We start from the raw sequence: 25082 nt of genomic DNA, 5'->3' as shown, positions 1-25082 counted from the left end.
AATATTTACAATACAATAAACACAAAGCATTCATTGGTGGTGACACTTTTGTGCTGACTTTAGCTAAAGCTTGAGGCTGGTTTTAAACACTGCAGAGATTCCTGAGTCTCTAGTGTTTGTTGGTATGAAATTCCACTTCCCCACTTCTTTAACCGAGAAAGCAGATTGACCAAAGGCTGTCCCTCTGAACTGCCGTACCAACTGCGGTCACCTCTAGTAGATGCTCTAGTCCTACTGGCACTGCCACCACCGGGATAGACCAGGCATCCTCTAAGAGGAGGCGGTGCGACATTATGAATAATTTTAAACATCATACATGAGTCAGAATAAAATGAGAAGTTATCAGAATTAAGGAAATTATATTTTTTTCAGGATATTAAAGTAATGGTGATCCCTTTAGGATTTGTTTATAGAGTGAGTACACAGGCTTGAGTGCAGTCACACCTGCCAGTCATCAGATTGTTATGAAGTAAGACAAATGGGGGGAAACCTCTTTTGCTTTGCAGCTGACGGAGACATCTGGTTCCTGAATGCTCTTAAAATTATTCAGAGTAAACTTAATATTGCTGATCACCCCACTAATTATTTTTTTGAAGGACAGGTTTGTGTCAATTATAACGTTTAGGTATTTAACATGTGTCACAGATTCGATGACTTCACCATTAATTAAAATATCAGGATTGACTGAATTATTGATCATGGAAACTGTTTTGCTTACATTAAGGGTCAAGCATGAATTGGCTTGCCAATCCGACGCCTTGCTCATTGCAGCTGTCAGCTTGGCTGCAGCACATTCTTTAGATCTTGCATTTAAGGTAAAAATCACAGTATCATCAGCATACATTTACATAGAAGACTTGAAGACTGGTGGTTAACTAGTGGCTCCTTTAGGTGAGTGACTAACCGAAATTACTAGTTAATGTCTTCTATGTGGTAGATTCATCAGTTTGTTCAATAGTGTCAATATTTCTTATTATACAGAGATAATTGAACATACGGAAACTGAATTTAACAGTTTTATTCTGTACAGACATGAACTTAATTAACTTAATTAACTTAATTAACTGGCAGCAAGCACTAAGACTGGTATTATTCTGGTCAAATAAGAAGTTGAGCCACTACAGTAGAAATTAACCTACAGTGTGACATTTATATCAGTACAGGCAGGAAATTTGAATCATATTTTCAAAAAAAAAAAAAGAATTCCCAAACATTTTTTTAGCTACTGTTTTCTTAAAACAATCAACAAAATGATTGGGTATGAGCACTATCTCATCTGTACATACACTGCAGTTTGACATTATTTTATATTTTTATATTTGAGTGGGAAGTGAATCAGTCTCAACCCAGGTGTCTTCCCTCTGTGATACGATTTTATACCTTTAATGCCCTCAGCAAGATTTCAGTGAAGGTCAGATTTTTCCAGGATGTGGTTCTTGGTCAGCGTATTAGTGGTGGTCACAGAACAGGGGCAGACTATCGGGGCTGCCAGAAGAAGCAAATAGACTCGATTAAACAGACGTTGCAGTGACATGCTGCTCTGCATCTCAGAAATCTGATATTCTTATCATCAGCCTCGTATCTGTGACCGCCTTTGAAATAGTTTTTATCATCCTTCCCGTTGAGAGAGCTGCCTCTCTGCCAAGTCTCCCTCCTGCTGTAGATGTCTTTGAGTGATATGTTTGCTTCGCCTTTGCATGTATTGATTTTTCCCGTCTTGCTCTCTTTGGGAAGAAAGCCGTGTTCCCACAACCGCGCGGTCGATTCCTGCTGCTGTTTCTAATGTATCTGTGTCAGCACTGTCTTGCATGCATGTAGCCGCACACTCGTAGCTGCAAGTGTTTTGCAAGCGAGCAGTCTGTCTGACTCCTGCTACATTGCTCCGTTGGCTGGAAACACAAGATCGTAAACCCATGTCACATGAATCATTACAGTCTTATTGATCGTAGAGCGAACGTGAGAGGCTGAAGCCAAGGCATGCTGGGTATTCACACACAGAACTACAGATCTAAGACCTTGACTTTATTACGTTTAATGTGATGAAAAGGAAAAGACCTGATTTGACCTTTGCTGCATGTTGGCGATTTTCATTCGCTTGCTTGTAACGGGTCACAGCTGTAAACACAGGTTGACATTGTGTTTTTTGTTTTTTTTTGTTTTTTTCCCCTTTAATTTTCACGAATGAGTTGTCTGGCATTTTTCCTGCTGTATGGGAATAGTTTCCATGATGGCGGCGATGGGAGGCACTATCGTCCGCATTTGCATTTAGATGACAGTACGCCCACACACTCTGGCAACACCCGACAGCAAGACTCAGACAGAAAGAGAGAAATCTCAATTTTGCCAGTGATCGGCATAAAAAAAAGTGAGTTAAGAGCTAGGGAAAAAAGTCTAAATCTAAAAAGTCTGTATCTGGAAGAATCAAGTGCCAGCAGGGCCTGATTTCTCCAAGATGGTTGCTTTATGTCAGCAGTCTTCAGTCACAGCAGCACAATTTATTTCACACCGCTGGCTAATGATTATATCTCAACATTATGATCTCTCAATTTTGTTTCCACAAGTAACAAAATACTTTTTGTTTTACACTTCTAGCATTTTAAACACTTTTTATGATTAAATACTTGTTTCTCATATTAAAGTTAGTTCTCACAATTATGAAAGAATAAGCTGTCAACATCATTATGATTATTGTAGCTGTGAACGTGCACCCTGATAACATTTCATGACCTGTTTACAATATGAACATTTCCATTTCATAAAGCTGGCAATAAAAATAATTGGAAATGACGATGGAGTGCTGGTAGGTGCTTTCATGGACAGGCTGCCACCACTTCCCTCCCTCGGAGTCACAGAGAATTGTGCCTACAGCTAACCATCTGGCCGCATCGATGTCTCCCAGCTCTTTAAGGGCCATGTAGAGTTTTGACATGACATGTCTTTGTGGCAACAGCCTGATATGGAAACTAACCACAGGGAAAAGGAGGGAAGGATATATTTCTCCTTCATTCCTCCTTTTATTTATACCCAGCTCTCCTCCACCATGTCTGCACCTACCCTCCAGCCTCTTCTTCTCCTTTGAACATCTCTTTAACCCGTCGCACTGTTTTAATAATCTTATCCACCTGGATTGGTTTGCTTTTTTTCCCCCGTCTTTCCCTTCTCTTGCTCCAATCCCAGTGAGGAATTTAAGGAGATGTTTCCCACAGAGCTTCCAGAGATATATGATTGACATGCCCATTACTGCCAGGAAGTGCATTAAAAAACAGGCTGCTCCCACCGACTTAAGTTTGTGTGTGTGTGTAATTGAAAGTGTGCTTGTGAGTTAAACCAGAATCACAAACCCAACCAGCGTAAAAAAAAACCTTGAATGCAGATACGCTCTTAAAAGGCACACTCACATACACACACAAAAATTAATTGACTCTGTTCTGACTTTCCAGTGTCCAAGGAAAGTGCCGGGGCGGTTGATGAAGAAGACTTCATTAATTCCTTCACAGATGTCCCTACTGTCCAGGTAAACACATAGAAACATACACAATCACACACTTTCACAGCTTTTAATAACAGGACAATATTTATTTTGCCCTTCACATATTAACTCCCCTCTCTCCAATTTTTCTTGATTCTGTCTCTATGAAGATCTACTCATCGAGAGATCTCGAGGACAACCTGAATAAGATCCGTGAGATCTGCTCCGACGACAAACACGACTGGGACCAGAGAGCCAACGCTGTCAGTGGATTCATCCTCAACAATCTCTCTAATTATATGTCATTAAAAATAATCACCCCAAACTCTGCCTCGCTGCCAGATCACAGACATGAATTCATGAATGACTATCACTTAATGAAATTAACTGGCACTGCAGTAATGCTTCTGCTCCATTTGATCATTGTTGGTAACTGTCATGTTTTTTTTGGGTTTTTTTTAAACAGCTGAAGAAAATCCGCTCACTGTTGGTGGCGGGCGCTCCCACCTACGACTGTTTCTACCAGCACCTACGGCTACTAGATGGAGCCTTTAAGCTGTCAGCTAAAGACCTGCGCTCACAAGTGGTCCGAGAGGCCTGCATCACTGTGGCGTGAGTGTTCACAAATACTTCATCACTGGAGGGAAAATTTAACAAAATATACAAAGGGTATAGGATTTACTGTATTTTCCAATTGGTCACATCAATATTGTGAACTTTTTATTCTATCCTCGAGGTAAAAACAAGGTAAAAGTGTTGTCAGTGTTACGTACGTTTCACCACTGCTCTGGTTGTGTTCTGTGTTAATAACTTTGTGTTTTGGTCTGCGTGTATGTGTAGCCACCTTTCAACGGTGTTGGGGAACAAATTTGACCATGGAGCGGAAGCCATCGTCCCAGTCCTGTTCAACCTCATCCCCAACTGTGCCAAAGTCATGGCCACCTCCGGCGTGTCAGCTATCCGCATTATCATACGGGTGAGATTTGCAAACACACATGTAAATTCATTCTGCAGATTTTTTTTTTTGTGGTCTGTACAAATGCTATTGCTTGTAGTCAGATTTGTTGCTAATTTCTTCCTTTCTCATCTCTCACTCTCTGCCTCCCCTCCTCCCTGCAGCACACCCACGTCCCGAGGCTCATCCCCCTGATAACCAGTAACTGCACTTCAAAGTCTGTTGCTGTTAGAAGGTGAGATTAACAAAGTCACTACAATTATGAAAAAAACGATTGTGTTAATTAGCAGTTCTCAAACAATTAACAACTATAAAATCATGATTAGTCTGCTTGTCATGATGCTGTTAAGTAATGTTTTATGACAATAATGAAAATATGTTATCTCCAGGCGCTGTTATGACTTTTTGGACCTACTGCTACAGGAATGGCAAACCCACTCTCTAGAAAGGTGAGGACTGATTTCAGCATGGGTTTCGAGTAAAGCTGCGATCAGCACTGCTGTCTCAGACCTGATTTTCTTCCTGTTCTCACCGTGTTGCATCTCCGTTTCTCTGCCTCACAGGCACACAACAGTTCTGGTTGAGAGCATCAAGAAGGGAATTCGAGATGCCGACTCAGAGGCTAGAGTGGAGGCCCGCAAGTAAGACACGTGCACGCACGCACACACGGGCATTTCTGATAACAATATTATGTGAAAGACAAGTATTGTTAAATATCTCACCATTCTCCTTTTCTCCCCTTGATTTTTCTCTCTTGCTTCCTCCCTCTGTCATCTTTCTTCTTCCATCCTCCCGCTCACTTTTCTTCATCTCTCTGCCCTTTTGTCCTTCCATCCTTCGTTTCTGCTTTCTTCCTCTCTGCTATCTCTTCCAGGGCCTACTGGGGTCTGAGGAACCACTTTCCAGTGGAGGCAGACGCTTTGTACAACTCCCTGGAGTCGTCATATCAGAGGACCCTTCAGTCCTGCCTGAAGAGCTCTGGCAGCGTGGCTTCACTTCCCCAGAGCGACCGCTCCTCGTCCTCCTCTCAGGAGAGCCTCAAGTAATCAACCACTATAGTTAACTTTTGAGCTCTGGGTTTGCTTTAAGGCTACATTTGGGTCTTGAAGATGAAGAAGTAAGGGGTGAAAGTTAGTTAAGCAAGACCTGTTTCAAGCATCAGTTGTAAGCACACCTCTGCTGGACAATTTCCCCAGTTTACTTTCCTTTTCCTCTTCTAATTTGTCTTCTTCTCAGCCTCTTCTTTTTTGTCCGCATCAGTAAAGAAAAAGTGTGACTTCATCCACAAGCGTTGATACTTTGCAAATGCTGAACAGTCAAATTGCTAGCGGGTCATTCGGGGCATCACATAGTGTGTACGTATAGTCTAACTCAAGCGTTTTGGATTTGTTACTTTTTTTTTGCCTCGTCTGCATTATATTTCACTGGTAAACTTTATACCAAAGCACGCTGAAATTAGAGCAAAGTAGATAGACGTGCTTTCCTGCTACACTACATCTTATTATAGACTTGCTGTCAGTGAATACTGTTTAGTTTGAAAGCATATATTTTGAAGTCTGCGGCTGGCGCTCGGGGAATAAGCAGCATTACAGAGCTGGTTACAAAAGGTTATAATAAAAAATCTATTTGATGCAGTAAAGATAAATTATGATATGTGCTATTTTGAATTCTTATTTTTCTCAAATATAAAAAGCAATCATAAACTTGGTTGAACTAAACAGTTAAAATACCTAGATTATTTACTAGGAGAATTTACATCTTTTAGTTAAATTAGCACTTATGGAGGTTTCCTTGCACAACGCTTGCAGTGTAATTCTGCTGCTTACTTAAGGGAGATATTATTGAGCTGTTTATATTTTGTCATCAAGGGGAGAAAAAAAAGAAAAAAACGTTATTTTTTCATCACCCAGCACCACATTATCATTTCAGGGTTTTTTTTGTTGTTGTTCGGTTCTGTTTTGTTGCGTACTGACCTAATTTTCTCCCTCTTTTGTCAGTCGGCCTCTGTCTTCTAAATGGTCAGCAGCTCCAGGGCGAGGTGAGTCAAGCGCGCACGCACACACTCGCGCACCACGCAACAGCAGATACATGCAAGATCTCTCAAAAACATAATCTCACTCCTGTGAAAACACACACACACGCACTACACTGTGACACACATCGGTTCCCACAGAGCCATTTCCCATCATGCTCATTCATATTTGCCTGTTGTCCGGCCCCGTACAGCCACATCCTGTTCTGTTTTTATGTCACAACACATGTGCGCATACGTATATGTGTCTGGCCGTTTGTGTATTTTCTGTATGGTATCAATATGTGTAGTGTGGTGCCTGCATGTGTTTGTGATGTGTGTGTATATATATATATATATATCCCTTCATCACCTCCCATCCCTTCTCCAATACATTCCTCCTCCTCCTCCTCCTCCTCCTCTTCCTCCTCCTATATCCCATCAGTCCCTGCGGGTTCAAAGGGTGGGGTGTCGTCGGCCTCCCTGCAGCGTTCCCGTAGCGACGTGGACGTAAATGCAGCAGCAATCGCTAAGCACCGGCACGTCGGACAGGCCAGGGGAGCGGGCCGACTGCCCCCTGGCTCCTACTGCTCACTGGGTAAGGGCGCTGTCAATCAAGGCGGCTAGCTGGTCAGACAGTGGTTAGCATGTGATCAGCGAGATGTCAGGCAGAGACGGAGGCTCCCGTCTGAGGAGTCCTCTCAGATCAGCTTAGAGGTAGTACTTCTGAGGTTAAAGTCGCTCCTTCTCTTGCAAAACACGCCACAAAAAAATGTTAGTATGGACCCACATACACACACACATTAACACTTCAGTGCTTGGACTGGCCTTTTCTCCTCTCCTCTCCGTTACTCTCCTCTCCTGATGCCCGCTCATTGCCTGTAAATGTATCCTGAATGTGTTTGGGTGCATGATCTGTAGATGAATATCGTCCTGTGTTTGTTTGTCTCTCTCTCTCGCTCTCTCTCTCTCTGTTTCAGTATTGACCATCTCTGTTAAACAGATGTTCGGTTACTAATACACACTGTGTTCCTTTCTTCTTCTTCTTCTTCTTCTTCTTCTTTCTTCTTCTCTCTCTGCTCTTTTTTCTTTTCTGTCTCACATTCATTATTTTTGTGTTTCTTTCTTACTGACACTTTGTGTTCAATTCTTTAACACATTTTCCCTTCTTTGGTTTCCTTTTGTGTCTTTTACTTTTAATCATTGTTTCTATCAATCCTTTGTTTTTCTGTTTCCCTTCATTTCTTCCCTTTACTTCCTTTCACTCCCCTCCTCTCTCTCTCTATCTCTTTCTCTCTCTCTCTGCTCCTAAAGATGATGCCTCTGATAAAACGGATGGTAAGATCATCTCACTCTGCTTCACCACTGACAGCCTACTCATACTTTTCTTTTTTTCTTTCTGCTCTTTTTCTTTCACCCTACTCACTTCATTCCAGTCCATGTTAACTCCCTTTGTTGCAGTGTGTGGCCACAGCGCCCCCTGCTGTCAGTCTCTCACACTCAATCCTCATTCACGTCACGATCCTTCCCATCTCATCATGGATCAAATGCTTTACACATCTAAGATAATCTCCTGCTTTACAAAGGATTAATCTTGTTATTGATAAAGAAATTGACAATCCATCTACACCTGCGTTAAACTGCATCATTCAGTTATTTAGTGTTTATTAGGATACTCAGGGGTATTGTTTTATTACTATTATAGACCGATTAAATGTGATATTTACAACCTGCTCCTTCTTTGTCTGTCTGTAGGGACCAGGTCAGACAATGGTAAGATTGTGGTTAGGTGGATGTGTGTGTGTGCGCATTTTAGGGATGTTCTAGTTGTAGAATCTGAAATGACATCCAGAGTTTTTCTAAATATCACCATCTTCCATCACAGATCTAACATAAATCGTGCAAGAGCATCATGTCTTTGATTAACGTCTGATGTTAAAGTGAACGATGTCAGTGAAGTGTGTCACAGTTAGAGGTGAAACAGTTATTTGATTCATTAATCCGTCAGTTATTCAGTTGACAGAAAACTAGACAAACTATTTTGATAATCGATTAATCTGTTAAGTTATATTTTCAAGCAAAATGCGAAACATTTGATGTTTACAGCTTCTCGAATGTGAACTTAAGCTGCTTTTCAGTCAACATCTGGGTTTTGGAGTGTTGATTGGACAAAACCAGCAATTTAAAGACTTTCACTATTTTCTGATGTTTATAGACCAAACCATTAATCAATTACACAAGAGAAATAGGCAGTTTAATTCATTATAAAAATAACTGTTGGTTGCAGCCGTAGTTGCAATAACATTTCACCTCCTCACTGACTTGATAGTTTCATCAAATCAATCAAATCCTTAGAGATGGATCACTAGATGGACCAGTTTCAGACTTAAAGACTGTCCTTACTGAGACTGTTTCTTAATCTACTGAAGCATCCCTGGTGTATATATATCTGTGTGTGCACCTGGCTGAATGTTAGTGTTTAGTTCAGTGTTCAGCAGCTTCCAGCATTAGTAGCTTTTACTCAGCTGTAGTGCTTTTTAGTTTCTGGGCTTCGTTCAGCTGCAAACAGTTTAGCTGTGCTCGCCAAGAGAGTTCTGTATGGTTAGGATGTGTGCGTTTGTGTATTTTTACCGTTTTCCCTTCTGCATACACACAGGCCGCGTACGTACCAAGCAGCCGTTGTCCACCGCCAGCACCGTGTCCAGCCAGGTGGACTCCCGAGGACGCAGCCGCACCAAGATGGTCTCCCAGTCACAACGTATGTACCCGCTCACGTAGCGTTGCTTGAACCCACAGCTGTGAGTGAAATATTCTGGGTATCAGGTCCACTTACCACATCACACACACACACAGTAACAGAGATGGTGTGTGAGCCTCTTGGAGTGTGTGTGTGTGTTTGTACTTTCTCAGGCTCTTGTTGTGGAGTTTCTTGACTTGTTGCCGTCACGGTGACAGTAAGCTCCATGTACATGTTTTTGTGCCTTCAGGTTCCGACGAATCCGATTGCACACCAGGTATTCTGTGTATGTGTGTGTGTGTGTGTCAGGGTCAGAGTGTGTGTGTGCGTCTTTCTGTGTACCACAGTGGGAATGGTGGCCCACCTGCTATTGCTCTCATTCTGATTACGGTGTTTTATGTAAAGAGGAGTGAGTGTTTGTGTGTTGTAATACATGTTTTTTTTCCTCTGCATGCTGTGTCTCATCACTGAGGATGGTGTGGTGGACAGTTTATTTCCGCTGCTCTAGCCTGGCTCTGGCTGTCATTCAGGTTTCAGGGCGAGAAGTGTAACACAAGCTGGTTATAACATTGCAACACATAAAGCAGATGTGTGCGTGCACCTGCTCTCCAAAAATACTTCCTGCTGCTTTTATGCTGCTTGCGGCCGGGTGGCTTTGGAGCCCGCTTGGAAACAAGTTGAGAAGTCGGGACAGTGATTGGACCACAGCCCAGTGCACCAATCAGATCTGGACATTTAGATGGACGACCAAATGCAAGCTATCTGATCAAGAGTTCAAAGCCCAAAACTCAGAACAACAGATTAACAGAAAGAGAAGAAATGGCAGCTGAACAGAGGCTTAGAAAGATTTCTACGTATGTGTGTGTATGTGTGAGAGCAAGGGAGTGTGGATATTTTTGACCATATTTACTTTGAGGCTTTTTCTTTTCCTCATTGTGAACAGGCTTTGCTTCATATATATATGCCGTGCCAGCTGTCCCAACATGCACTGCTTTCCCAGTCTTATCATCTGCAGCTGGTTCAGTGTGTGTGTGTGTGTGTGTTTTTGTTTTTCTCGTTAATAAATGGATTTATTTAATCAAAGTGCTTCAGCTTCGCCGTCATTCTTGGTATGGAAACACCTGGAAGCGCTCCCATCGTACTCTGTGTCCTAACGCCCATGATGCTTTTTGCGCTAACACCCATAATTCATCTGGTTTAATCTGCTGTTCCTTCCCCTCGCCTCTGCTTTCCCTCTCCTCCAAACCAATGGGCTTAATGGCTCAGGATCTCAGTCTGCTACCCCTGTTGGTGGTAAGATTATAACGCTACTTCTTTTTTTACCCGCTCTTTTATCTTAACTGCCTTTTCTTCTGTTGCCCTGACTTGCCCCTTCCTTCACGTGCACCCAGAACTGTCACTTAAGGGCTCCGTCCACTCTGGCTGAGGCATGCTGGGACTTGTAGGCACAGACTTGTTAACATGGCTGTTCTACGATCATGCTAAAACACGCTGCTTCGAGAGCCTCATGTTGCTGCACTTTAATGTGTGCCTGGCGGAAGCCGAAAGATTGAGACGATTTTTTTTTTCCCTGTAAAAATGACCTTTCTCTAGTGGAATTCAGTCGTCCAAAACATGAATTTTAAGTCCAGTTTTGGCACTTTTTACATAGTTCACAATCTTAATCAACGTATTGTAAAAAAAATTATAAGGAAATGATCTTGTACTGCTAACTGGAAATCACAGAATCAACAGTAGCTTTGTGTATCTGTAAATGTAAAGAGATGAGGGGAGACAGGAAGGGAGAGTTGACTGGAAACAATAACAAAAGAATGACTAGCCATCAAACGGAGGGTCGTGTAGTGTTCACTACATGATAAAACATTCAAAAAATGATCTACTGTTTATTAGTTAGGTTACACATAGCGATCCAGATTCCCTCAAAATATCAGAACAATCCTGCTTTAGCTTTTTTTATGTCAATGAGATGTATTTGATTTAGCTCTGTGTCACTAGCACATAGACGTGGACTTGTTGAGCGTGTGTGTGTGCGAGTGCTTTAGTTGAGTTTTTGTGTGTCAGTGTGAGAGAGAGAGAGAGAGAGAGAGAGAAAGAGAGTCTGGTCTGCTCATGTTGAAACCAGTTAATGTATTGGAGCTTGTTTCCCCAAAAGTCTGTTCACACACTTTATATTCAGCACAGCAGAGCAGCTTCTCCTCAACTGTTTGTCTTCGGGTTGATAGTAATGTGAGTCGTTGTAGAACAAGACACATTGTAGGCTTTTGCACTTGGAGACAGGATGTCATGGGGGAGGAGAAAATGAAGACCTCTGTTATATTTGCTGCCTTTATATAACACTGTGTCTTCTCCAGAACATGAGGAAAGCCAGTCTATAAAATTGTCATCATGTTGTCATAATGTCACATAAGAAACAGGTGTCAAAACTTCAGTTCTTTCCTCTTACATCTCTCCTAGCCCCAAGAATCCTCTCTCCAATTACATCAAACACTGTGAAGTTTGTCATTAAGTTCTGTCTTTTTCTAATATATGTACTGTAGGTTTTAGTTTTCACTAAAAATGCTTGGAAAGTTCCATTATGTGAAGGACTGTAGCAACTGTCTGTTGTTTATATAAAACTAGTCACCATCTTTAATAAATACTGTATGTCCACTGTCTTCACATCAGAGGGAGATTGGTTAACTGTCATTTTATTACACTGCTAAATGATGCCTGTTGTGTGAGGAAAGCTCTGACTTCACTTTTTCTCTTTCTTTGTATCTTGGCCTCTCTCCCTGCATCTACTTGAAGCGGGCAGTCGGAGTGGCTCCCCCGGCCGCGTGCTGACGAGTACGGCGCTGAGCACCATGAGCACGGGGGCCCACAGGGTGCTGGCCGGGGCCAGCGGGGACGGACACAGACGAAGCCGTATCCCTCGCAGCCAGGGCTGCTCCAGAGACTCCTCCCCCACCCGGCTGTCTGTCGGTGAGTACAGAAGCAACAATTGACAAAGGGAAGTTAAAACACACGCATGGAAGTTGTAAAGAAGTTCCTTTCTATGTGTCTGCTTATGTTTAAACCAACTCTTGTCTGTTAGCAACGTCTTATCCAAATGTATGCATAGAAATCTTACAAGCAGCAGACACACAACCACATTAAACCGTCAATATACCCTCAAATCTCAACTCTTTTTCCCTCCTGCTCCCTTTCCGCCTCTTCCTCCTTTGCTCCTCTCCCTGTCCTCCTTTCTCCCTCTCTCCCTGCTTCTGTCCTCTAGCTCCCTCCAGCATTAGTTCCATCTACAACGGGGCGAGCAGAGGAGGTAAGACTCCGACGTCGACCAGACCACCCCTGCAATCCATCTCTCCACATCGATCTGTTCCCATCCTCACCTTTCTAATCTTGAAATCATCCCTCACTCTTTATCTCTATCTATCACTAAAAATCTCTCTCGCCATCACAATCCCTCCATCAAGCTGATGCACATTTCCTCAGCCTCCTAGAGCCCGTCTCTCTAACCTGTCAATGACCTCATGGCTGTGTTGTGTTATGGTGATGACTGCCAAATGATCAGCAGATGACCACGCATTATGAGAGCACCTCCTCCCTCTCTGTACTAACTTGTTGTCAGTGGCTGGCGAAACGAACCCTCACGCAGGATCAGCGGAGCTTCGTCAGGTCTTTGTAACCCTTTGGTAGGCTGTAATTAACCCTGATTGGCTGGGTAGCTGCTGACGCTGGTGAAAAGAGCAATGAAGGGTCAACTTGATTGCGATGCTACTGAATGAAAACGCAGATCCTCCCCTCGCAGACCCCCCTCGATCGCTGAATTCATCTAAAATTCACTTCCTTTTTCTGTTCTTTGTCCTTGTGTGTGTGTGTGTGTGTGTGAGGAAAAAGAGATGCAGGGCGAGCGCCTATGTGAGTGTGTGAATGTCAGACTGTTATTTAAATGTGAGTGCAGAAATCTTCTGCTCCTTTTGGGTGCATCTCATTTAGCTCTTAATTAGTCAATAAACAAAATCTGCAACACTTAAGACAGTGGATCAGTCTTTTAAGGAATGTTTAAAGCAAAAATTCACAGGTTACAGCTTCTCAAACGTGAATATATTTCAGTGTTTGACAGCAGCTGGTAAACCATGATGGTAAACTCAAATTCCTTTTCGAGATTTGGGCTGTTAGTAGTAATTAAGCAGTTTGAAGATGTCATCTAAGGCTCTTTGGGGACCTTTCAATGGCATATTTCATGTTTTTTAGTACATTTTATAGACCAGAAAATGAATATTGAAAATGATCTACATAATTGTTAGTTGAAGCCCTGATCTCTGAGGAGATCTGTTGTCTTTGCTTAACTGGAAATCAGAAGAAGTGACTAAAGTCTGTGAGATGCTCCCTCAGGGCTGGTAGACCTGTGCTCTTGTACTTTCTTGTTTCTGTCAGTTTGTCTCTTTTGCCACTACTGTCTTATTTATGTCTTTATCCATGTACCTTCACCTCTCACTTCTCTGTCACTGTTCATGTTTGTCTTCCTTCTTTGTCTTTTTTTTTGGTGTCTTCTTTATGTCCCCCTCCCCTTCTCCTGCGTCCTGACTCTTTTACTGTATGTCTCTGTTCTCACTACCACTGTTCTTCCTTTCACTGCTCTTCTTCCCCCTGTTTCCCGTCCTTATTCCCTCTGCTGCGGTGTGACGTTGTAACCCGGGTGGCGTTAGCTCGGGGCAGTCGTATCCCGCGGCCCAGTATGAGTCAGGGCTGCAGCAGAGAGGCCAGCAGGGAGAGCAGCCGGGACACCAGCCCCGTACGCTCCTTCACACCTCTCGGTGAGTAGCAGTAGCGGGCAGATACCCAGGAGGGATGTGTGGTAAAATCAGGATGAGTAAGACACCAAAGAAGTGTGTCTATATTTAAAGTTTTCTTTTCCCACATGAGGTTTTTGGTACTTTTTGCCAGATTAACTCTAAGCAAAGAAAAGTAGGCCTTTATTTGAATCCAGTATCTGATTTAATCTGACGCTTTATTAAAGTCTCAACAGTTTTAACCCTAAAAACTGCAGGAAAATAAAGTAAACAACATGGATTTGTGGCCTTTCTTTCTACTCTCACACACTGTTGGATCAGTGTGGGGATTTATGTGTATTGGTCTCGTGTGTGTGTGTGTGTGTGTAAGTATGTATGTGTGTGAGTGTTAAACTCTGTGTATGTGTGTGTTTTTAATCTCGGTTGCAGCGACGCGGAGCTACTCTCGCTCCACCGGAGCTCTCCACACACCTGATGCTTTTGGGGCTGCAGGTGAAGGCTGAGTACATCTATTTCTCCGTACCTCACCCACCCACCTCGCCTTTAATTTTTGTTTCGCTCCGTTTTCTTTTTGTTCTCTTTCGTGTCACGCATCTTTTCCTGTATTTCGTCAACCTGTTTTCTTTTAGTGTCCATTGGCCTCTGTTATTGTTTTTTTTTATTTTCAACATTCTGCTCCAGGATGTCGAACCTTCCAGTGGAATCGCATGCTTCCGCCCGTTCAGTTGCCAGTTGACAACCATCCTGCCAGTTTTATCCATGCCCATTTGTTTTTCTTTATTTAGCTCTGTCCCTTCTCTTCAGGGACACCAACGCGTTCTCCTTATGTCAATCATACTTTCTCCCCCTCCAGTGGCACCTGCAATGTCCCCTAACAAGTCATCACATCAACTTACAGGGTTGGCTCATGAGAAATGTAGCGTGTGTGGGTTGAGCGAATGTCGGATAATGGATGATGAGGAGAGTGAGCTACTTGAATGGTGGATCGACAGTGGAGAGAGAGGACAGTTCAATGAGTGGCTGAGAGTCGGCGAACTTGAGTGTTGGAAGTTTTTTAACATATTTCTCCTACTCTCCTTCTGTCAACCCCTCCTCTTTTTCTATCTCTTTCTCTGTCTGCAGGATCAGGTTTTGGCATCAGTCAGTCCAGTCGTCTCTCTTCTTCCGTTAGTGCCATGAGGGTCCTCAACACCGGCTCAGACGTAGAAGAGGCTCTAGCTGATGCGCTGGTATGAAAACACACATGTACATACCGCCAAACAAAAAACACACAAACTCTGTGCTCATTCCAGAAAATGTGCATCTCACACCTACTGGAGTGTGTTTGTGTGTTAACTAACCCCTTGTTCTACCTCTGTTTAACGCTGTCAGCTGTTGGGAGACATGCGATCCAAGGTCAGCATTTACTCCCGCCTCATACCTGTGTGTTGTCTTTAGCAGTGTTCCTTCGAGAAGACGCATCAGTGCATGTTTTCTACCTTTGCCTGGTATTACTGTTTTCAGTTTAATTTCATGCCAGTTTCATTTTCCCTGCAGAAGAAGCCAGCACGGCGGCGGTATGACAACTACAGCATGTACTCTGACGACGACGCTAACAGCGACGCATCCAGCGCCTGTTCAGAAAGGTCCTACAGCTCCAGGAACGGAGGAGCGATCCCGACCTACATGAGACAGACAGAAGACGTAGCTGAGGTTTGCGACAACAGCTGTACACATCAGCACTGTGAACTCTGCGAAGATGTTAAAGTCATCAGTTGCAGTAATAAGTTGGATTTCAAGCAACCTATCCTGGAAAAAAATAATCATACTTTATTGGCAGCTGTGGTGGTGACTGAAAAATGGAGATTGGACCATTAATAAGAGTATACTTAAAATGAAGCAAAAAGCTGCTCCAAGATGCTCCTCTACAGATTGACATTTGGATTATTTCCCAAACTGTATCCGCTAACACTTGGCTTACTACAGCTTTGCAGTGAGTTAAAATTCATGCATCACAGTCTAATGTAATGTTGCCATCAATGCAGGAACTTGAGTTCTTGATGCTGAGATTCATGACAGGCTTTGAGTCTCTTGCTTTAACTGACTCCATTGTTTTCTTCCCTTAAACCTGAAATCTAAAAAAAACCAGACAGTTAAGTCATTTCAGAATCAGGCTCAGTGCTGATTTTTTTCTTTACTCTCCCTCTATTACTTTATTACTTCTCTTTGACCCATATGTAAGTCTTAACAGGCCTTTGCTGATGTGTGTCTGTATTTGTGGCTCTTTCCAGGTGTTGAACCGCTGCGCCAGTGCTAACTGGTCGGAGAGGAAGGAGGGGCTGTTGGGCCTACAGGCACTGCTGAAGAACCAACGCACACTCAGGTCAGCTGAGAACAGGACAGGCAGGTTTGTTTTCTCAGGACGAATCGATTAGTGATGTTCATCTAACTGTTGTTGTTTGTATCTGCAGTCGGGTAGAGTTGAAGAGGCTGTGTGAAATCTTCACCAGGATGTTTGCGGACCCTCACAGTAAGGTATGGTTGCATGCAAGCGCAGGTACATACTTGCTCACGCAAAATCACACAGCACTCATTCACAAAAACCCATGGCACATAGATTCATCAATTACCCACTTTGATTTTACTTTGGTTCCAAACACTTCGTTTATCCCACCATCCTTCACTGTACCGGATTCTGCCAAAACAAAGGAAGTGTTCGAATCTATTTGTTAACACACACAGACACATTTAAACACCCACAGATGTTAAATACGTTCACTTGACTGCATTGAGACTTAAAGACGGGATAAACCAGGGAAAATATATCCTCTAAAGTACACACACACATACAAACATAAACACAGGCATGCAGAGCGTGCAACCCACTGTTTTCTAACAGCATGCCACGCCTGAGTTTGCGTGTGACCTCACACTCTTCGCCGTCCCTGTGGGATTGCTCTGTCACTGTTCAGCGACCAATTCACCGGCTGTGCTCACTGCATTCACTGCCACCCCCTCTCCTTTCCCTCCCTACCTGCAGTCTGAAGCGCACATGTGTACACACAAACACACACACAGAAATATCTGGGCTGCCAGCTCTTCTCTCTGACTAACCAGCTGCGATTCGCCCCTTTCTAACTGCTCCACTTTTCTTTCGGCGTTTTGAGTGGCCGTTGCCTCACACATGTCGTAAGGTGTGTGAGTCCCCTCCCCTTCCCCTCGTTTGACGTTTGACGATTTGATGAATTTCAGCGAGACTCCGGCAGGGTGTACGGCACGGCAGAATCCGGTATAAGCTCAGCCTCCTTCAAGGTACTGCATCTCACCACGGATCTCTCTCTCTCCTGCCTCCATCTGTCTGTCACAGATCTTTCCTACTTCATTTCTTTCTCATCTCTTTTTTTTTTTCCAACTTTTCTTTCAGTTCTCTTTTCAAGTATGCACACAGCATCACTTCCCGTTTTTCAGATGATGTCATTGTTACCTGTTTGAAGACCCTCACATATTTTTGCAAATGTTGAGCTGGAAGTGTGAATTGAATGCCGAGATTATGAGCGTACGTTCGGGTATACTTTGTCGGATGCTAACAGATGTGTGTCTCTCTCTCCTCCATGCCCCCCCCAACTCTGGAACTCTCTGTAGAGAGTAAGTTTGGCCAATCAGTGCACTGTTTGGATTAAAATCTGCTTCGTTAATATGATTGGATAACCAGTTACCAAGGCAACAGCGTAACACTCACTCACTCACTAACCTACCTCACATAATGTTGCCTACAACTAGACTGTCCTGCTGAAAACAACCATCAGCATGTAGAGATGTTCACCGCACAGTCTGATTGGTGTTGTCGTGTAATTAATTGTCTAATTGTGGTTGTTTTCTAATATTAATATTGTTTGGTGATTTAAATCTAATTGGTGATTGGGAATGATGATACGGGCTGCTGCAATAATGAGTAAATAATCACTAACTTCACAATGGGAACTAATACTACTTTCATATATTACTTCAACAGTATAATCTGTAAATACACTGTAAATGCTGGACTGCTTGTATGCGTGTGTGCATGAAGAACTGAGTGAGTTGATGATGAGTAAGAAACTTTGTGTGACCCGCAGTGTGTGTGTGTGTGTATGTGTGTGTGTTTAGGTGTTCAGCATGTTCCTGGAGACACTCGTAGATTTCATCCAGGTCCATAAGGAAGACCTGCAGGACTGGTTGTTCGTCTTGCTCACACAGCTGCTGAAAAAGATGGGAGCTGACCTGTTGGGCTCCGTACAGGCCAAAGTTCAGAGAGCACTGGATATCACACGGTGGGTATCGCTTACATACAGATCCAGTGCAACTTTGTGCATTTACATACTTAATGTATATTAGTAACCCGACTCCTGAGACAGAGGATTACAGAAACCCAATTTGCAGGATAAAAAAAAGCCCATTACTTTGACATGTGTACACATACGCACGTTTCCTATTGGCTTTTAATCAGTGCGCATGTGAATGACGAAGACTTACGTCAGGGAAGTAGTAGTAGTAGAAAATCTCCAAGTCACATACACAGAAAGCAATAAATCTTGTATCCCAAATATATTTAAAATAAGTAAGCAGTTGTTCCAAATTCAGGTTAAGATTATGAATTTCTGTACAGTACAGTCAAAGAATAGTTTGTTTGTTCTGAAGAGAGAAAGATTAATAATATAAATTATTGTTTTCCTCTAAAAAAAACACAAAATTATCCCCATTATTAAACCTGCCACTGATCCTTTTACTTTATATCTTTTCAGAGATGTGTTTGTGTGTCTTCACTTCAGGGTCAATGTGGACTTATTTTTTCTCTTGCAGAGACTCTTTCCCCAATGACCTCCAGTTCACTATTCTTATGAGGTTCACTGTCGACCAGACACAGACCCCCAACCTCAAGGTAAATGATGAGTTAATGAGTGTGTGTGTGTGTGTGTGTGTGTGTGTGTGTGTGTGTGTGTGTGTGTGTGAGAGAGTTTTATGTATGAGAAAGAGAGCTGTGAAGTTGTGTGAAGGACGGGTGGGTTGTCAGGATGAACAGGGGGCTAGAAGTTCAGGGACTCTGTAACCGTGGTAACTGATGTACTGATATGACCTCATGCCTGCCCGTGCTGGCTCCGCCTGCCAAAACCCCCACACCCCGAATCCTGGGCTGTGATTGGATAGCGACTGACATAACCTGCAGCTAGCCACTCCACAGGCCTTTTGCTCTGCTTCAGTGTGGACACTCCCTTCAAGCTCTCCTCCGCTAATCCTTGAACTTCTTCATTCATCCTCTTGTACTTTCCTCCTCCTCTCTCCCACTAATCCGTCTGATAGAACAACCCATCAGCATCTCTTCCTCACTCTTTGCTCTCTTTCATCCTGCCTCCTCCCAAACCCTTTCCTGCCTGATGTTTCACCCCATTCTCACGACTTTTTCCTTCCTCCTGCTATTTGGGCAATGACAGAATATTATCAGCAATGTCACTTATACTTTCTGCTATTCACTATATTCAAATCCTCTGTCATTTCAAAGGGAGCTTGCCTCATACTGCCGTCCTGTATTCTTGCTGTTTTGTAACTACACTGAGTGCACAATTATTTGGCAAATTGTCTTCCTCAGGATTAATTTGTATTGTTCAACAAATACAATCCTCTCAGTCAATCCAAAATGTTATTGAACCTCAAACCTGAATGTTTAACAACGAAAAAGTGAGTTTTGGTTGTCTCAGTGGAATATATAAGTGTGCACAATTGTTAGTGTGCAGAAATATTAGGCAACTAAATTACAAAAATAATTTTTCCCAACTCACTTGTTTATTCTGAATTTTTAGAGTAAGTGTAACAAATAAGTAACACAAAATGACAATTAAACAACATTTTTGGCCTTTCAGAAATATTCAGTGACCAATAGCCACCCTTCTTTTCAATAACTTCCGTTAGCCGTCCATCCATGGAGTCTGTCAGTTTCTTGATCTGTTCACAATCAGTTTTCACTGAAGCACCCACCACAGCCTCCCACACGCTGTTCAAAGAGGCGTGTTGTCTTTAGGGCCCCCGACCAAAGATTTTCCTAGTCGATTAGTAGTTGTTAGTTCAAGCCATTAGTCGACTAGTCGTCACTTGTTTATGATATTAATTTAATTATCTAAATGCATATTTTTGGGGGGGCATCAGAAAATGGTTTGAGTTCCAGGGCTGAGAAATAATGTTACGAGTAACATTTTTAACACTGTGCAAAATTACAGAGAAATACAAAACCGTAATAATGAGCCTTTAAAATGTAAATTTTACAAGTGCTCGAAGTGAGCCGCCTGTTAACGACAGTGCTAACAGCAAAAGCTTTAACGATTCTGAATGTGTTGGAACAACCAGCAAGGAGACTGAACGTAGGCCATCTATCATGTTTCAGATGATAAGTCATGTTTTATGGTGACAAATGATTGAATCTTTATATGCAGAGTTTGCATGTCGTCCTTGAGGTCGTCCTTTACATGCTCGAAATGATCCCACACTTGATGATTTCCCGCCCGACATAGTCTAATAACTTTTTAATGACAAGGCGCAGCTCCCAAATGGGCTTTGAGGGGTTTTTTCCTGCAACTTCTTCTGTTTTGTTTTACAGCAGTTGGCATCCATAAGTGTTTCGTTACTGCTATCTGCTGGAATGTAACAACTTCATACTACAAACTATTTACAAGGTCCACCCAAAGTAATTTTTTGACCAATGACAACTTGGTCGTCTAAGACTCTTCTCATCAACTGATGGTTTGGTCAACTATTAGGCACTAATTGTCTTCCCTCACTGTAAATCTCACATTTGAGAAGGGCCCACAAGTTCTCAATAGGATTTAAGTCAGGTGAGGAAGAGGTCCAGGTCATTATTCGGTCATCTCTACTACTCTACTACTTAGGCGCTTGTGATTGTCCTGCATAAAGATCGTGGCCTTCTTGAATGCTGAGGACTTTTTCCTGGACAAAGTATCTTCCAGAAACCTCTTAGTCCATAGCATCAGCTCACATCATAGACTAGGTGGGAAATATGATGATATATATACCGTCGTGACACAGTACAAATTTGTGGGTGATGTTGCAAATTGCAAATCGATTAGGACGACTGTTTTATGGCAATTTTGGATTTACAGGATTTTCTCAAACATGTTGAAGTACCTACATTTTTCTGATATGTATTTTTACTGGATTTGCCATCTGGTTATTTTAAGTTTCTTGAATGAATTTCCAGAAAAATGTATTAGTATCACTCAATAAAATGATGTACAATACAGCTGCCTGTGTATGCAGAGATGACAGGCAAGATCAACTCATGCTCTTTGCTCGCAACAACATAACCAAAGTTATGTTGAAATAATAAGAATGTAAATGCGATGCTGAGCATTTTAGCAGCGTAGCAGTCGTTATTCAACTGTTGCATGAAGCCTCATAAACCATCAGTTTTGTGTTGATTTAGTTAGTAGGATTACAGCTCTTTGCTGCCATCATGTGGCATAAACAATTATATTCTGTATTGCCAGATTTTCAATCATTTCAGAATCGCCCAACCCCGCTTTCCAATCTTTTTACTCCTCTTAAACTCTCTGCACCCTCCCGCCCTGCTCCCTCCCTGCTCCCTCCCTCCTTTTCCTCTCTTGTCTCCCCCTGCCCTCCCCTGTCGTCATCTCCCTGTCTCTCCGTTGATTGACGCGGTGCTTCTCCTCTCTCTCTCTGAAGCCTGTACGGAGCTCGTGTTGCGGGCGAGGCAGGGGAGGGTCCGTGGTAAAATTGTTCCCCCCCAGAGCGCGGCGCCACGCCTGCTCTCTAGACAAGCAGGCCGCAGCCTGGAGCCAGTCCTGCCAGGTCAGTGCGCTCCGGGGGGAGCAATTATATGGCGCGCACGATGCTGCTAAGTGATTTGGACGAAGTTCTGGTCCTTGAGGTTCATATATATAGAGAGACGGAGAAAGAGAGAGGGTTGGAGAAAAGAGTACAATCAGGGCAGGAGTCAGTTGTTGTGGCGTTTCAGAGCCTGCGGTGAATGGTGAATGTGGTGTGTGCATTTATTGGTTTCTTAATTTTGTCATTTGTCATTGTTTTATTTGTTTTTTTATTTTTTTATTCACTTGGTTTCCCCGCATTGTAAAGCATGTCCATGAATGCACTTTGATCGTCTCTCACTGATTCATCAGATCATTGGTTGTTGTACATGCTGACTGTGAACGTTGATGCTCCATTTTTCATGTGTATCTTTGTAGTTTTGTTGACACTGTGTTTGTACTTACAGCTGAATATTGGCTGTACAGTTTCTGTGGTTTCAACCATGTTATCTAATGGTCTGTATAAATGTGTGTTCCAGGTGAAGGTGGCCATTTTGAAGTATATTGAGACGCTGACGTTACAGATGGATGCTCCTGACTTTGTGAACTCCAGTGAGACTCGGCTGGCCGTCTCCCGCATTATAACCTGGACAACTGAACCCAAGAGCTCTGATGTCAGAAAGGTACTGACCACAGTTAATTCTTGTGTTACTGGAAACAATTGCCGTCCTCTTTGGTTCACGCAGGTCGTTCTAAATGAGAGGGATGTATTTTGTGTTACAGGCAGCACAGTCGGTGCTAATTTCCCTCTTCCAGCTCAACACTCCAGAGTTCACTATGCTGCTGGCAGCTCTGCCCAAAACCTTTCAGGATGGAGCCACCAAACTGCTTCAAAACCATCTGAAGAACACTGGCAACGCTGCACAGGTAACACGCACACACACACACACACACACACACACACACACACACACACACACACACACACACACACACACACACACTCCTGACAGTTACAGTACAGTTAAGAGGGGTTCATTTGTCTTACTTGTGACACAAGTGATTGTAAATCATTATACTTTGACATTAATGGAACACGTCTTTGTGTCAACTCTGTTTTTTTGTCACTTCCTCAGGCACCAATGGGCAGCCCTCTGACGCGCCACACCCCACGCTCTCCAGCCAGCTGGTCCAGCCCAGTCACTTCCCCCACCAACACCTCCCAGAACACCCCCTCACCAAGGTAACACACACACAAAGTCTTGTCTAAATAAACTAAACTCACCTGAATTAATCAGAATGGAAAATCCATCTAACAACCATTGACACATTAGCAAACACACAGAACCAGATGAACTCAGTTAGTTTGAGGCAGTGTGCTTCAGTTCCTCCTTTATCCATCTTTTCAAACTTCTCTCTCTGATGGTTTCATCCATTAATGTGTTATTTTGTCAGCAGGATATTATTTAAACACAGTTAACTTATTTCCATGAATGTTCTTGGACAATTAGTCGTGCTCTGTATGTAAAATGCTGTTTTTCTAGCTTTTTATCAAGTCAAGATAGACGCGATATGAAATACTTTATTAATCCTGCAGGAGTGCCAACATACACATAGGACAGACAACAGGTAGGACAAAAGGAAAAACGGACACACTTCTCAAGACAGTATAAAATAAGGGGAGAGCACAGCACCATAATAAATAGTGCAAACATCAGTGTGACTGCACTAGTATATGTTAGTGGTTATATATGACATCAACATATTCATGGACACCAACATTACCACAATCCTCAGTACAACCACCATCCTAGTCATCAACATCAGATCATCATCGTCATCATCAACAGGACAGTCGACAGTTTTCATTAAAAAAAACGTCACCGCAGCAGGTACGAAGGACTTCCTGAATCTCTCTGAAGAGCACCTGAGCATAACAAGCCTGTCGCTAGAAGAGCTCTTGAGCTCGCTAAAAACATTGTACATTAGATGATCCTCATTTTGCGTAACACTCATGAGCCTCCTACACATTATTCTACACGTTCTTTGCTCAACGATCACTTCTAGCGAGTCAAGGATCAAGCCAATAATGGATCCTGCCTTCCTGATCAGTTTATTGATCTTGTTCCTGATGTACAGTAAGAGTATAAACGGCTATATAATCATGAAGCTTTTGCTCAGTCTAGTGTGTCCTTGTGTGTTCGCAGTGCTTTTGACTACGACACAGAGAACATGAACTCGGAGGACATCTACAGCTCACTGAAAGGTGTCACTGAGGCGATTCAGAACTTCAGCGTCCGCAGCCAGGAGGACATGAATGAACCGGTTCAACGACGGGAGGGAGAGGAGGTGAGTAGAGCAGAGGAAAGGAATGTTGTGTGTGTTGTTTGATGCATGCATGTGTACATGTATGTTTATCAAGGCTGATAGAGAAGTGATACAGCTGTAAAATATTCTTGTGAAGGATGGGAGGTTTTTTGTAATTATCAACTATATCTCTGTATGTAAGTAAGATTTTACGTAACGGGTCATGGTGCCGTGACTTTGAATGAGAACAAAAGTGAAACATTTACAGATAACTGTGTGAAGGAGAGCAGCCGGCATCACAAGTGTCATGGTGTTGAGGAGTACGGTTAAAAATTACCAAACTCTTGGGGAATTCCTTCATGAAACTCCACAAAACTAGTTTGTGTGTTTCTCTTTTCATGAAAGAGCTTGTTGTTGTAGTTTAGTTTGATGAAGCTAGCAGAACATTTTGACAAATTAAAAAAAGTAGAAGTGTTGGAGAAAGCAGAAGGAAAAGAGAAATTTGCCTGCATCCATTAAAATCACAATTCCCCTATGTTGATAATACTTTGTGTCGTGTTGTGCAACAGGGGGCCTTCTGTACTGACATGTCACAGCCGACCATGTTTAGGGCTGGGTATTGTTTAAAATTGTACAATACTGGACTTAATGCAATACCTGAGTCTTAGTATGATGCAATATTTGTTTTAATACATTACTTCGAGACAGAATTATGACTAACATCAATAAATATAAAGACCTGATGGCACAGAGGAATAGGATATATCAGACTTTGGATACACACACATTACTTATAAGTAAGATGAGTTCATTGTTAGTTTGGTTCTGCGCATGAGATTTGTTGACAATAAGAAAAATGTAGAAAATCGACAGTCTGATCCTTTTTAAGGTGTAAAGCCAAATTAAAGTTTGTTAGTTAAGCCTTACATAGACACACACACACACACACACACACACACACACACACATACACACACAGACCTAGCTACTTGTACTGTATGTGACCCTGATATCCAATCTGTTCCACCACTCCCCCTGTGA

At 42.7% G+C, this 25082-nt stretch overlaps 1 protein-coding gene across 39 annotated transcripts in view; it reads left to right on the top strand.

Annotated features, from left to right (window-relative positions):
* clasp2 (cytoplasmic linker associated protein 2) overlaps window positions 1–25082 on the top strand; it is a 60286-nt gene that overhangs the window by 30944 nt on the left and 4260 nt on the right. For 3 of the 39 annotated variants that reach the window (XM_044335310.1, XM_044335335.1, XM_044335334.1), the window contains 31 exons: window positions 3441–3514; window positions 3640–3732; window positions 3936–4081; window positions 4310–4445; window positions 4589–4659; window positions 4814–4873; window positions 4988–5065; window positions 5299–5466; window positions 6422–6462; window positions 6881–7033; window positions 7750–7773; window positions 8191–8208; window positions 9092–9193; window positions 9423–9449; window positions 11960–12133; window positions 12426–12470; window positions 13861–13968; window positions 14374–14436; window positions 15067–15173; window positions 15316–15339; window positions 15481–15636; window positions 16215–16306; window positions 16395–16458; window positions 17176–17235; window positions 17566–17568; window positions 18070–18233; window positions 18763–18841; window positions 22274–22417; window positions 22518–22661; window positions 22871–22977; window positions 23942–24083. In XM_044335310.1, coding sequence (XP_044191245.1) covers window positions 3441–3514; window positions 3640–3732; window positions 3936–4081; window positions 4310–4445; window positions 4589–4659; window positions 4814–4873; window positions 4988–5065; window positions 5299–5466; window positions 6422–6462; window positions 6881–7033; window positions 7750–7773; window positions 8191–8208; window positions 9092–9193; window positions 9423–9449; window positions 11960–12133; window positions 12426–12470; window positions 13861–13968; window positions 14374–14436; window positions 15067–15173; window positions 15316–15339; window positions 15481–15636; window positions 16215–16306; window positions 16395–16458; window positions 17176–17235; window positions 17566–17568; window positions 18070–18233; window positions 18763–18841; window positions 22274–22417; window positions 22518–22661; window positions 22871–22977; window positions 23942–24083 — 2867 coding nt within the window. The remainder of the gene's footprint in view (window positions 1–3440; window positions 3515–3639; window positions 3733–3935; window positions 4082–4309; window positions 4446–4588; window positions 4660–4813; window positions 4874–4987; window positions 5066–5298; window positions 5467–6421; window positions 6463–6880; window positions 7034–7749; window positions 7774–8190; window positions 8209–9091; window positions 9194–9422; window positions 9450–11959; window positions 12134–12425; window positions 12471–13860; window positions 13969–14373; window positions 14437–15066; window positions 15174–15315; window positions 15340–15480; window positions 15637–16214; window positions 16307–16394; window positions 16459–17175; window positions 17236–17565; window positions 17569–18069; window positions 18234–18762; window positions 18842–22273; window positions 22418–22517; window positions 22662–22870; window positions 22978–23941; window positions 24084–25082) is intronic. The other 36 variants (XM_044335311.1, XM_044335313.1, XM_044335314.1 and 33 more) reach the window with 36 other exon arrangements.

The sequence above is a fragment of the Thunnus albacares genome, chromosome 19, assembly GCF_914725855.1.
Source record: "Thunnus albacares chromosome 19, fThuAlb1.1, whole genome shotgun sequence".
Classification (NCBI taxonomy): Eukaryota; Metazoa; Chordata; class Actinopteri; order Scombriformes; family Scombridae; genus Thunnus; species Thunnus albacares.
The sequence above is the reverse complement of the archived record's forward strand: the minus strand, read 5'-3'. Positions and strand labels throughout refer to the sequence as shown.